The sequence below is a fragment of the Onychostoma macrolepis genome, chromosome 08 (genome assembly GCF_012432095.1).
Source record: "Onychostoma macrolepis isolate SWU-2019 chromosome 08, ASM1243209v1, whole genome shotgun sequence".
Classification (NCBI taxonomy): Eukaryota; Metazoa; Chordata; class Actinopteri; order Cypriniformes; family Cyprinidae; genus Onychostoma; species Onychostoma macrolepis.
Genome location: NC_081162.1, coordinates 388,400 through 403,890, shown reverse-complemented (window position 1 = coordinate 403,890; position 15,491 = coordinate 388,400). Strand labels below are relative to the sequence as shown.

General features: G+C 36.4%; 1 protein-coding gene across 1 annotated transcript in view; it reads right to left on the bottom strand.

The window, feature by feature from the left end:
* Positions 1–15,491, bottom strand: part of cfap74 (cilia and flagella associated protein 74) — a 128,225-nt gene that overhangs the window by 19,904 nt on the left and 92,830 nt on the right. The window contains exons 24-25 of the mRNA XM_058784035.1: positions 11,665–11,838; positions 10,061–10,194 (exon numbers count right to left, since the gene is read on the bottom strand). Of these exons, the coding sequence (XP_058640018.1) occupies positions 10,061–10,194; positions 11,665–11,838 (308 nt within the window). The remainder of the gene's footprint in view (positions 1–10,060; positions 10,195–11,664; positions 11,839–15,491) is intronic.

Here is a 15,491-nt window from a genome sequence, read left to right as displayed (position 1 = left end):
AGAGTTTCATGGCCGGTAAAAAAATCTTTTGGCCGGTAAATTTGATCACGTCACCGGCCATTGACAGGTGTGGCAAAAAGTTAGTTTTAGGCCCTGTATGAATGCATATTAGTCATTTTAACTGAACTCAGGACTGGTGGTGGTGCTTTTTTGGTCATTCAGTGTTTCTGTAAAAATGGGGGGAAAACTATCAATAATACTGATAAGATGAAAATCATACTATGAATTCTACTAAGAACAATATAATCACACTAAGGATTAACAAGCTGCTGGATTCATGAATATTAATCACGTTGTCTGCATTGGCTCGAACTGATTTGCTGAAATCAAAACAGGGATGATAATAGGTGCGCGCCAACCAATGAGAACCCAGCAGTTAAGCTGAAGAATTCCAAAGGAACTCCGTTATTTTGACAGGAAAATACAACAAAGAATATCGTTTACATACCGTGCAGAATTGACGTGCTACATATAAGACTCTCTCTCTCTCTGCGTGTGAGGAAAAAAGCAAAGCGTCGGCGAGTTGTGCGCTTCACACTAGAGTTTACGGTACGTCAATACAGGTGCGCTGCACATTCATTCAGATGATCTGAAAAATAGATCGCTTGACGGAGAGTGGAACTCTGAAGTGCTCAATCAGAGTGTTCGGCGAGTGACAATATATCTGTGCTAAACTTATACATAGCCTCCAACTCACACACTAATATCAGCCAGTGGCTAATATTAGACATCATTTAGTCGCCCAGGGTGAAGATTTAGTCGCATATGCAAGTGATTTACTGGCAATGTGCTAGCACGTTTGTACTTCTTTGCTGCTCTAAATATTGGCTGCTTGTGGCAACACAGCACAACTTCCTGTGTTTGCATTCTGAGCAGCGAAGAAGAATTGATTTCCGATTTGCAGCGTTAAGCAAAGCTAGCACGCAAAACTATAGGTCTTGTTTAAGAAAATGGTATAGGATCGGTACATGACTGCAGTCACGCCATCTGCGCTTCGGAGAAGAGTTTTCTGCAAACTCCACCAGATCTTTGTTCTGCATCTCCTCAAGTACCACTGTGATGATTTTCATGTTGTTTTACTGTATCATCTTTTAATAATTGCATACCAAATTCATGACAAATGCTATTTACATTGCTGTATGGACATATTTTAAAAATTAATAAAAATATAAAATCTAATTGTTTTCTGCAAACTCCACCAGATTCTTGTTCTGCATCTCCCCAAGTACCACTGTGATGATTTTGATGTTGTTTTACTGTATCATTTTTTAATAATTGCATACCAAAATCATGAGAAATGCTATTTATTACCTCACTATATCACATATTTTAAAAATTCATAAAATTATAAAATCAAATTGTTTTCTGCAAACTCCACCAGATTCTTGTTCTGCATCTCCCCAAGTACCACTGTGATGATTTTCATGTTGTTTTACTGTATCATTTTTTAATAATTGCATACCAAAGTCATGACAAATGCTATTTTGTATTGCTATGTAGACATTTAAAAAATTCATAAAAAGATAAAATCATATTTTTTTCTGCAAACTCCACCAGATTCTTGTTCTGCAAGTATTACTGTGATATCACCAAGTATCACTGTATCACATGTAGCTTTACAGTATCATTTTTTTTAATGATTGCATATTGGTGGAAAACAATTTGATTTTATCCTTTTATTCCTTTTTAAAATATAGTGAGGTAGTAAATAGCATTGGTCATGAGTTTGGTAGGCCTATGCAATTATTAAAAAATGAAGCAACATGAAAATCACAACAGTGGTACTTGGGAAGATGTAGAATAAGAATCTGGTGGAGTTTGCAGAAAACAATTTGATTTGATCTTTTTATGATTTTTTTTTACAATAGGTCTATATAGCAATGCAAATAGCATTTGTCATGACTTTGGTATGCAATTATTAAAAAAATGATACAGTAAAACAACATGCAAATCATCACAGTGGTACTTGGGGAGATGCAGAACAAGAATCTGGTGGAGTTTGCAGAAAACAATTTGATTATATTGTTTTATGAATTTTTAAAATATGTCCATACAGCAATGTAAATAGCATTTGTCATGAATTTGGTATGCAATTATTAAAAGATGATACAGTAAAACAACATGAAAATCATCACAGTGGTACTTGAGGAGATGCAGAACAAGAATCTGGTGGAGTTTGCAGAAAACAATTTGATTTTATACTTTTATGAATTTTTAAAATATGTGATATAGTGAGGTAATAAATAGCATTTCTCATGACTTTGGTATGCAATTATTAAAAAATGATACAGTAAAACAACATGAAAATCATCACAGTGGTACTTGAGGAGATGCAGAACAAGAATCTGGTGGAGTTTGCAGAAAACAATTTGATTTTATAATTTTATGAATTTTTAAAATATGTCCATACAGCAATGTAAATAGCATTTGTCATGATTTTGGTATGCAATTATTAAAAAATGATACAGTAAAACAACATGAAAATCATCACAGTGGTACTTGAGGAGATGCAGAACAAGAATCTGGTGGAGTTTGCAGAAAACAATTTGATTTTATACTTTTATGAATTTCTAAAATATGTGATATAGTGAGGTAATAAATAGCATTTCTCATGACTTTGGTATGCAATTATTAAAAAATGATACAGTAAAACAACATGAAAATCATCACAGTGGTACTTGAGGAGATGCAGAACAAGAATCTGGTGGAGTTTGCAGAAAACAATTTGATTTTATAATTTTATGAATTTTTAAAATATGTCCATACAGCAATGTAAATAGCATTTGTCATGATTTTGGTATGCAATTATTAAAAAATGATACAGTAAAACAACATGAAAATCATCACAGTGGTACTTGGGGAGATGCAGAACAAGAATCTGGTGGAGTTTGCAGAAAACAATTTGATTTTACAATTTAAAATATGTCCATACAGCAATGTAAATAGCATTTGTCATGATTTTGGTATGCAATTATTAAAAATGATACAGTAAAACAACATGAAAATCATCACAGTGGTACTTGGGGAGATGCAGAACAAGAATCTGGTGGAGTTTGCAGAAAACAATTTGATTTTATATTTTATGAATTTTTAAAATATGTCCATACAGCAATGTAAATAGCATTTGTCATGACTTTGGTATGCAATTATTAAAAATTATTAAAAATGATACAGTAAAACAACATGAAAATCATCACAGTGGTACTTGAGGAGATGCAGAACAAGAATCTGGTGGAGTTTGCAGAAAACAATTTGATTTTATACTTTTATGAATTTCTAAAATATGTGATATAGTGAGGTAATAAATAGCATTTGTCATGATTTTGGTATGCAATTATTAAAAATGATACAGTAAAACAACATGAAAATCATCACAGTGGTACTTGGAATATGCATAACAAGAATTTGCAGAAAACTATTTCATTTTATTTTTTCTTTATGAATTTTCTCAAAACAAAAACATTTTACAAACCCATTTTAAATGTTTTATTGAACATTTAATACATTATGAATACAATTAAACAATACAAATAAAATACCATTAAATAAGAAGTGCCTGTATAATGTGTTTTTAATCAGCTCATTATTATCCAGACTGGGCTTCAGTTTGATACTCTTTAGAAAAAAAAAAAAGATTTGCAAAGGTTTGGAAGCTTCACGGCTATCACTACCACGCAACGCCATGTAGACGCGCAACAAAATTTTAGGCGTAGATGGCGTGACCGCGCTTTTCCGAAGCGCAGATGACGTGACTGCAGTGGTACATGGGTTCAATTACTTGCCGATACCGATGCCAGAATTCTTTGTGGTATCAATGGAATTTCCGATACTAGTATCAGAATCGGAACAACCCTAAGAATAAGGTATTAATATGTGCTTAATTGCTACTAATAAATGGCTAATATTCTAGTAATATGCATGCTAATAAGCAACTAGTTAAAAGACCCTAAAATAAAGTGTTACCGAACAATTTTTATAATTTCCTTATTAATTGTATCTTTGTTGTCCTTAAAGTCAAATACTTGAAAAAGTTTAACTAATTTTAACCAATTATTTTAACCAATCAGAAAACTACTAACTGTTACCAACAACAACAAACTATTTAAAATTTTACATAAATTATACATAATTTAAAAAAATAAATAAAAATAGGAACTCAATCAACATGAAAAGAAAATGAAATCATTTTTGTTGATTATTGCTTCAAATACTGTAATAATGATTATAATTGTTGATTAATGGAATACATACTATATGTAGAAGCATTTTTGTGTTTGGGGAAATTTTATATTTTGGCTACACATACAAATGTGTCAGTCCATGACATAAGGCTAGTCTAGTGCAATTTATGCAAAAACTCCCGCTATAATAATCACTGATTATAACTCCTGTTATAATCGTCACTTTTCTGCATTTCTTTGTTTATGATGAGATAATTTGCAAGCATGCTGAACTCAGAAACGTGTATTTGGTTATAAAAACAATGTTTAAAAAGCAATCTGATGCTGTCACGTTTCATGGATTCACTACCTCATTCATGCTTGTGGTGTGTGTGTGTGTGTGTGTTTAAATAGTGGGTGTGTCTGAGATGCGAGCTGATTGGAGTCAGGTGCGGCTCGTAATCCCTCTGACTATTTATGGCACTCTAACCTGTCTTGTCTTCGTCAGTTCCTCTGTTGTTGTCCCTGGGTTCGGCTGGCGTGCTCTCCTGACTCGCGTCTCTGTCTGACCAGGTCACCTTCAGTTTCTCCGGCTGATGATTTTCGTCCATCGAGGCTGCCCATTGGATCCCTGCGCTACCCGGCCAGCGAACCTTTTGAGAACTATATTTGCTTGTCTTAACTTCAGTCAATAAAACTGTGAATTAACCGCACTTGAATCCTTTTGTCTCATTCACCGTGACATTAGGAACTGACCATGCAGGATTCAGCGAAAGCAACCGATCTTCAGCACTTCCTGGGTAACACTACTTCTCGTATGGATAATCAGGATGATCAGATCAGGATGACAGGACAGGCGATCCAAGAGCTGGTAGCGCAGGTGTCCGAGCTCTCCACACAGTTACAACAGCTGAGACTACCCGCTGCGCCACCCATGCCGCCGATGCCCCTGAGACCAGCGCCTGAGTTAACCCAGTCTGAGCCACGTTTACCCACTCCTGAGAGGTATGATGGGGAACCCAACGTGTAGGGCATTCTTGACCAACTGTTCTATGTTCTTTTCACTTCAGCCACTGACGTTCGCCATGGAGACATAAAAGGGTGGCATTTGTTTTGACACTGCTGACGGGAAGGGCGGCGCTATGGGGTACGGCGGTGTGGGAGAACCGACATCCGTGCTGCTCCTCGTTCCACTGCCTGTCTACAGAGATGAGGTCCGTTTTTGATCGCGCCGTGACTGGGCGCGAGGCGGCCAGAAGACTCGCCGATCTCTGCCAGGGTGAGCGGTCGGTCTCTGATTACTCTATCGAGTTCCGAACCCTGGTGGTGGAGTGTGGGTGGAACGAGGAGGCGCAGCGGGACATTTTTCTGCATGGGCTGGCTGATCGCATTCAGAAGGAGATTTGTCTGCTGGACTTACCGGACAGTTTTGAAGATCTCGTGGTCTTAGCGCTGCGTGTGGATTCATGTTTGCAACAGCTAAATCGACGTGCCCACAGTCAGCCGTTTGCGAGCCTTCCTGAGTTTTTTTTTGAGGCCAAGAACGCGATCTGCCATTCTATGGATGTCGAGCCCATGCAGATTGGTAGAGCTCGGCTGTCCCGGGAGGAGAGAGATCGCTGCAAGAGACAAGGGTTATGCCTTTACTGCGGAGCTGCGGGACATTTTCTGATGGAGTGTCCAGTAAAAGATCAAGCCCGACAGCAGAATTGAGGTAACTGTCGGGTGGAGCTTCGTTGGACAAACCCTCATCTAGCACCTTCCTCCTGGTGAGATTGCAATGGGCAGCCAAGGACTATGAGTGCAGCGCCCTCGTCGACTGAGGCTGCATTCACCAAACTGAAAGGTCGCTTCATTTCGGCTCCCATTCTCCAAGCCCCTGATCCCACACGTCAGTTCGTGGTGGAGGTCGACGCGTCAGAGGTGGGGGTAGGCGCAGTGTTATCCCAGCGTGCCGTCTCGGACGACAAGATGCACCCCTGCGCGTTTCTTTCTCATAGTTTATCCCCTGCTGAACAAAATTACGACATTGGTAACAGGGAGTTGCTGTGCGTCAAATTAGCGTTGGAGGAATGGCGTCATTGGTTAGAGGGTTCGGGGGTTCCTTTTATTGTCTGGACCGACGATAAGAAGTCAATAAAGCTGTGAATTAACCGCACTTGAATCCTTTTGTCTCATTCACCGTGACAGATGCAACGTACATGAATCTAAATGCAATTCCGTGAATTGACACTTTTCTAGGGCTGCTCCCCCAATAGTCGACTAAATGTTATTTGATAAGAAAAGGCTTAGTCGGTTAGAAAAAGAAAAACTGTTTGACATTTTAAAGAGTTTCTGTAATGTGGAAGTTTTTGTGGTTACCATTGGGCTGAAGAGTAGACCACATGAATGTAAAAACTACAATGATTCTAAGCAATGACTGCATTAACGCCAGTGACAAGTAACATCTTGTTCATTAAAGGTACATGCCAAATAAGTGGCAAACATTTAGCATGTACTATGATTGCTGTGAAGTCCACAGTCAATGCAGCCATCTACCAGGAAATTTTAGAGCACTTCATGCTTCCTTCTGCTGACAAGCTTTATGGAGATGCTGATTTCATTTTCCAGCAGGACTTGGCACCTGCCCACACTGCCAATGGTACCAAAAGCTGGTTCAATGACCATAGTGTTACTGTGCTTGATTGGCCAGCAAACTCGCCTGACCTGAACCCCATAGAGAATCTATGAGGTATTGTCAAGAGGAAGATGAGAGACACCAGACCCAACAATGCAGATGACCTGAAGGCCACTGTCAAAGAAACCTGGGCTTCCATACCACCTCAGCAGTGCCACAAATTGATCACATGCATGCCACGCCGAATTGAGGCAGTAATTAAAGCAAAAGGAGCCCCTAGCAAGTATTGAGTACATATACAGTAAATTAACATACATTCCAGAAGACCAACAATTCACAAAAAATGTTTTTTTATTGGTCTTATGAAGTATTCTAATTTGTTGAGATAGTGAATTGGTGGGTTTTTGTTAAATGTGAGCCTTAATCATCACAATTAAAAGAACCAAAGACAAACTACTTCAGTCTGTGTGCATTGAATTTATTTAATACACGAGTTTCACAATTTGAGTTGAATTACTGAAATAAATGAACTTTTCCACGACATTCTAATTTATTGAGATGCACCTGTATAGTTTGTTGACTGAAAATAATTTCATTTTAAGTTGTCATAATTTAAAAAATAAAATTGTTGCAGTTTGATTATTATTTATTTATTTTTATTATTTTTTTGAACCAACATATTATTTTAGAGTCTGGTAGAGAATAGTTGAGAGAGGTGCCACTCAAAAAAAAAAAAATTAAATGCAGTCAGATTTTTAAAGCTTGTTCAAATTACTTTTGCAACAAGAATTTTTTTTTATTTTTTATACATAACTTAGTTCCATTATGTTCAGTCCCTTTAAATTTGTAAAAATTTAAGTGAACTTAAACATTTTGTGTTGGGACTACATGCATAATTTTTGTTGACACAGCTAACTGAACAGTGGATGTGTAGTTCTCAGCATGCTTTGCATGGGATTGCATTAAGAGGTACACAAAAAATGTAATTTTAAGTGTTTTTAATTAAAGAAAATTACATGTTAGAGTTGTTATACATGTAATGGTGAGTTATTTTGGAGATTCTAAAGAGGTTTGGAGAAAAAGTTTTGAGGTTACCACTGTGCAGAAGAGTTGCTCTTTATTTGAATGTGGCAATTAACATTTTTATTTTTAAATCTTTATTTGAATATGGCAACATAATATCGTGTTTTACAAAATATTTCTATGAATAAATCATTGACCGAGACCCATCCCCTATCAGCCAATCACTGTGGGCATAGTGAGTAAGCTTGTTGACATCATCTATAGCAACAAGGTCAACCCCTATCTTTCTCTTAGCTTAAGATTTCTCCCCATTCCTTAGAAAAAGTTGGTCTCAGAAGCTTTGTGAATAGGTTTGAAGAGGAAACTGTTGCCTTAGAGCATTTACTGCTATTTAGGTGAACTCTTAGGTGAAAAAACGTTTTGTGAATACAGCCCCAGAACTCTAGTTTAGTTTGGACTGTTGACCACTAGATGGGGCCATCAGAGTTAAAGACGTGTACTTGTCTTTAAATATTCTTATCTAGGTCAAACAAACACACACAAATGTTCCATGAAGGTATCATGACGTTTAAATCTAGCTCTAGTGACCAGGGCTTTTTTTAAACATTAACCTGTTCAAATGTAGGAAACAGGGAGTAATTATTTTTGACGTCTGCAAATGATCTCCAGTTTTGCTATAAAATGCATGAATATACTTTTTTTGATACTTGTTCAGTCAAATATATTTATAGAGCTTTTCATAATACATACATAATACATTGTTTCAAAGCAGCTTTACTGAAAATCATCATATTAATGCATATTTCTTGTAATCTTATTCAACTTCATATAAAGTTATGGGCAATATAGTTAGCTACATTTTGTGACAAAAATAAATAAATAAATAAATCAGCAGTTGAGAGGCAGTTGACTTGCTCATAGAGAATTAAGGAGACCAGATTTCTAAAATGAAGACAATTTTTGTTTTATGTGTGAACTATAGTACATAATACTTCACAATACCACTCTGCTACCATAAATTACATTTGCCGCTTCAGACTGCAGCGTTAATGTCACAATAGTCCAATGTCACAATGCTCGGTCTAATACAATCTTGTTGAAGACACAGTCATGCACAGCAGACCAGCAGCAAATGTCACCAAACCCTATCGTATGCCCTCAGAGCGCTTGGAATATACAGCACAAGTCACATGGATCACTCTGTGATAATTTTGTATCCTTTTTTTAAAAGTTCCAAGCTGATTCACTGTCCAAACTCCCCCCCCCCCAAAAAAACCAAGCAGAACATTTAATTATTATTATTATTTTCTCCTTCTGTTGTCTGAAAAAGGTCACGTGGCATTAGAACAACACCAGACCTAGTAAATAATGAATAAAATAGTGAATAATTTATTTTTTGGGTAAACTGTTCATTTAAGGAAAGAAGATTGATAATATGATGCTGAAAGACATTAAGGAAAATGACTCTCAGTTCAGTATGTGGTAATCTTCACTATCAGACAATATTTTACAAGGGCACAGCGGTAATTCACTGGGGCCAGTAAAAATTCACCAGTAAAAAAGGGTCTAGTGATGCTCTTGCTTGCCATATACATGCATTATTTGCAGGGCTGTTACATATATTAAAAACAGGGACAGCCACATTTTGGGGACAGCCACAGCCAGAGACAGGTCACCAAAGCAGGGACGTCTGTTCAACCAATGCAGAGGCTTTTCAGCAAACCAGATGCGCTTTCCCCCATCTTTCTCCGAGTTAGTTTCAGCTTGTGATCACTGTATGATACACAGCACATTATACCTCTAATGAGTCTCTAAATAGATTTTCTTCCTTGAAAATAAATAAATAAAATAAAACAAAAAAAACTAGATAGCTTTTACCCTAACCCTAACATTCTGTACTCTATGCTCTCATTTCACTGTATCATACACTAAGTTTGTAAAAAAAAAAAAAAGATATATTTTTCTTCTTTCTTTATTTTTTCCCTGTCTAGCTTGTACTTATTTGAACAATGCTTGAAACTTGGTATTACGAGCATTTCCTGTGTCTATTTGCCTCTTTAAAATGAATCGCTTGATGTATTCCCCAATTGTAAGTCGCTTTGGATAAAAGCGTCTGCTAAATGAATAAATGTAACTTTTGTGCTTTTTAGAGATGTTTTGCATTGTTTAATATCTGAAAATCTTTAATGCAAAATGATAATGCAGCAGAATGCTGTCTTTAAATGTGTGGCAGACCTTCATGTAAACTGCTTTTTCTTACCTGTTAATGTTTGTTTTGCATGTGAGTGTGAAGTTGTATTCCCCTGCCTTCGATGGACTGAAGATCAAGTAAATGTCCATGCATTGTGAAGGCAACAAAGTGCCAAAACCATCATTAGGCTGGATGTCAATAAACTGAAGAGAAAGAAAATACATATTTGTACATATATTTTTATATCTCCATGGCCTCTGAATCTCATAATCAAATTTTAATTTTCACAAGTTTTTTCTTTTGATTGAGATTTGATCTTTATAATTACTTCAGATGTTATTATAAAACCCTCCTGTCACAGGACAGATCACAGACGCCAGGTTTTTTCCTCAAAACTCTGATTCCTTCTGATGTGTATTTACTGTGCTTTGTGCTCACTTTGATTCATTTGGCCAAAATACTTACATATACATACATACAGTACACACACACACACACACACACACACACACAGTCTGGCATTTGTGGTTTACAGGGACTCTCCATAGGCGTAATGGTTTTTATAATGTACAAACTGTATGTGCTATTGCCCTACACCAACCCTACCCCTAACCCTACCCCTTACAGGAAACTTCTGGCAATTTTTAATTTCATAAAACATCATTTTGTATATATATATATATATATATATATATATATACACACACACACACACACACACACACACACACACACACACACACACACATACATATTATATATATATATACATACATACATACATATGTATATATACAGTATAGACTACCAGTCAAAAGTTTTGAACAGTAAGATTTTTAATGTTTTTTAAAGAAGTCTCTTCTGCTCACCAAGCCTGCATTTATTTGATCCAAAGTACAGCAAAAACAGTAAAATTTTGAAAAAATTTTACTATTATAATTTATTCCTGTGATTTTGATTGCTGATACTTTAGCATCATTACTCCAGTCACATGATCCTTCAGAAATCATTCTAATATTCTGATTTGCTGCTCAAAAAACATTTATTATTATTATTATGTTGAAAACAATATTTGAAGAATGTTTCTTTGAAGAATAGATAGTTCAGAAGAACAGCATTTATATATAAATAATTACACTGACTCCTAGCTTTGAATGGTATAGTGTACAATGTTACAAAAGCTTTTTATTTCAGATAAATGCTGAACATTGGATTTTTCTATTCATCAAAGAATCCTGAAAAAAAATGTACTCAACTGTTTTAAATATTGATAATAATAAAAAATGTTTCTTGAACAGCAAATCAGATTTCTGAAGGATCATATGACACTGAAGACTGGAGTAATGATGCTGAAAATGTAGCTTTGATCACAGGAATAAACTACATTTTAAAATATATTCAAATAGAAAACAGTTATTTTAATTAGTAAAAATATTTCACAATATTACTGCTTTTGCTGTATTTTGGATCAAATAAATGCAGGCTTGGTGAGCAGAAGAGAATTCTTTAAAAAACATTAGAAATCCTACTCTTCAAAAACTTTTGACTGGTAGTGTATTTATAGCGCTGTTGCAGATTAATGTGTGATGATTATGCAGAATAAGGTGATAGCTTATGTGGCATTTGTTTAGTGTTGAGTTTTGTGAAGTGTGTGCACTCAATATTGTGCTCACCTTAGGAATACCCACAAAGCCAAACTCCTGAGCTAATAAGGAACAGTTCGTGAGACGCACTGCAATCTGAGCAGACTCATAAATGGAGCAGTGTCCAAAGTCCACCTCAGTGTGGTCGAACCGCAGGTCAGAGTTGGTGACAACCGCATGGACCGTAAACAGGACAGGCTTCACCTAGTTAAAGCACAATGAGCAAAGTTATTCAGTGGAGTCATGTCTTCGTTCTAAACATTCCTGTATAATTATGAAGTTTGCATTTTCATGTGACATACATTCAAAGGTAAATGTTTTTGATTAAAGATTACAAATGAAATAAATAAAAAGACAATAATAAAACAACAATGAATAAAATAAAATGTGTACTGATAAATCATTTATTATAAACACTGCAAGAAAAATTGTTAATTTTGATTTCATGGTGACTTCACAAAATTACTGCAACCATTTTTTTTTATTCCTAGTTACGTTACTGGCTATTCCCAACATCCTTTGGCAAGCGCTACACCATGTGTGCCGCTCACCAGCTCTTTGAAGTGAGAGGGAGTGGCCGACTGAGGATTTTTTGCATGGAGCCAGTCACACTCAACCCCGCATCCTCCTCTTTGGGGGCCAATGAGCATGACGTACAAGTCCCACATGTAGCATGCCTATAAGCTGCAAGCTCCTCCAGGCTACCGGTTTTTGACCCTGACAGTAACATGCTAGTCTCATTAGCTAAGACACAAATGTGTAAGGATTTAAGTATAACATTTTTGTTATACTGATGTTGGAGGATCGATCCTCAAATAAAAATATTGATACCAAATAACTAGTTTGGTTTGTTGGTAAATGTTTTTTCAAAAATAAATAAATACATATATACTTTACATACTGTACATACATATACAGTATCTCACAAAAGTGAGTACACCCCTCACATTTCAGCAACCATTTTAGTATATCTTCTCAAGGGACAATACTATAGAAATGAAACTTGGATATATTTTAGAGTAGTCAATGTGCAGCTTGAATAGCAGTATGAATTTACTGTCCTCTAAATATAACTCAACATACAGCCATTATTGTCTAAATAACTGGCAACAAAAATGAGTACACCCTAAGTGAGCATGTCAAAACTGTGTGGGCACCATTGTTATCTAGCACTCCCTTAATCCTCCTGGGCATGGAATTCACCAGAGCTGCGCAGGTTGTTGCTGGGATCTTCTTCCACTCCTCTATAATAACATCACGGAGCTGTTGGATGTTAGACACATGGTGAATGCCCCACATGTGCTCCATAGGGTTCAGGTCTGGAGACATACTTGGCCACTCCATCACCTTCAGCTTCATCAGCAAGGTAGTTGTCATATTGGCGGTGTGTTTGAGGTCGCTATTATGTTTGAATTATCATGCTATTATGTTCGGCCCAGTTTCTGAACGGAGGGCTGCATGTTCTGCTTCAGAATGTCACAGTACATGTTGGAATCCATGTTTCCCTCAATGAACCACAGCTCCTCAGTACCAGCAGCACTCATGCAGCCCCAGACCATGAAGCTACCACCACCATGCTTGACTGTAGGCAAGATACAATTTTCTTGCACGTCACCACACATGCTGGACACCATCTGAGCCTCATCAGATCAGCCTCATCTATCTTAGTCTCATCAGACCACAGGACATGGTTCCAGTAATTCATACTATTGGACAGGTTATCTTCAGCAAAATGTTTGCGGGCTTTCTTGTGAGCCAGCTTCAGAAGAGGCTTCCTTCTGGGATGACGGCCATGCAAACTGACTTGTTGCAGTGTGCAGCGTATGGTCTGAGCACTGACAAGTTGAGCTTCCGCTTCTGCAACCTCTAAAGCAATGCTGGCAGCACTCATGCGTCTGTTTTTTGAAGCCAGCTTCTGCACCTGACTAACAGCACAAGGATCTAACATCTTTGGTCGACCCTTGCGAGTCCTGTTCCAAGTTAAACCCGTCTTGGAAAACCTCTGTATGCAACTGGCCACTGTACTGTAACTCAGTTTCAGGGTGTTACCGAACTTCTCATAGCCTCGGACATCTTTGAGGATTTGAGAATTAGAATTGTTGCTCTCCACATTGAGTTCTTTGCCGTGAGATGCCATGTTGAACATCCAGTGGTCAGTATGAGAGAATTGTACTCAAATCACCAAATTTTAACTGCTGTAATATAAGATACACAAATTTGTATAGTCCTGTCAAGCAGACAAAAACATGAACATGATGAATAGGACATGTGGCTTTGCATGGTTAAACGACGTATAGCTGTTATCACTTAGGGTGTACTCACTTTTGTTGCCAGCTATTTAGACAATAATGGCTGTATGTTGAGTTATATTTAGAGGACAGTAAATTCATACTGCTATACAAGCTGCACATTGACTACTCTAAAATATATCCAAGTTTCATTTCTATAGTATTGTCCCTTGAGAAGATATACTAAAATGGTTGCTGAAATGTGAAGGGTGTACTCACTTTTGTGAGATACTGTATAAAATTAAAGTAGAAAATTTATCTGACAACTCAAACACTGAGAACTGAAACGGAAACATCATTAAACACTATATAAAAGGCACAGCTAAATGTTACTGTGACACTTATTATAATGGGCCCGTGTGAATATTGTTGAATTTGTTCACGTAAATTAAAAGTCACTATAATATTTTATAATGTTCTGTAATTGATCATAAATAATACATAAAAACAATCTGATAATTTGAGGTTTAGGCCTGGCTTTCAAATATGTTGTAAAATATATTGTAATGCTGTACAGCTGTATACTCATTTTATATACTCATAACTACAGTATATACTAAAAAAAAAACAAATTAATTTAATAGAGGCATCAATATTGGTATCAGTGACACTGGCCTTCATTTATAATAGAATACTTCGTAAAAAAAATGCATTAGATAAATGTTTAAAATACCAAATATTTTAAATAATGTATGTTGTTTCCACATTAATTTGATAGAAAATTTCATATGCAGTCAAATATTAAATACGATCCATTCCTTTAATTACAGAAATCTGTGTGATTAATTATTTTTTAATCAATTGACAGTCCTATTTAGATTTAAGGTTTGGTTGGACCAATAATAATCTTAGATCTAAAATAAATTAAGGTTTATGTAATAATTCTATTGCATTAAATTTTAAACCATATTCACAAATGCAAGGGATTGTGTTTTAGTTCTGTGACCTAGTTTTCATTTTGTTGCTATGGTTTCTCATCGATTTAGTTATGTGCTACACCTGTTCAGTGTTTCCCACAGACTTGCCCTGCGTCCCAATGTTCATACTATCCATCCTAAATAGTATGTGAGATTACAATAAGTGTGTCCCAAAGCATAGTATGTTGAAAAGAGTATGCCAAAAGTCCCCGGATGGTCTACAGGTCGATTTTTGAAGTGTGGATCCGTGCACACTCTAATGGCTAAAATTGCCCAGTAGAGAGGTTTACAAAAAGGGGTTTAAGTTACTAATAATCAACATTTAACCTGGTAAAAAAAATATGTATTTATTGTTATCCGTGTCATATTTCATCTGCAACAGCCATGTGAACTTTTATAAACATCCATTTGGTCGTTAACTTTTAAATTTATCATTATGCAGAAAATATGAGCAGAGTCCTCGCCATGAAAGAGAACAGACTGGCAGATCAACAAGCTACTTTTTTCTCTCCAATACGGTATGAAATGAAATGTGGAGGATGTTAACAGTGACAAGATGATTGACAGGCCAGTTTACAGTGACAGGGTGCGTGTAACAGACACTACAGAGCGGTCTGTTAAAGACGCAGTTGTGTGACGTGATAGTATGTCC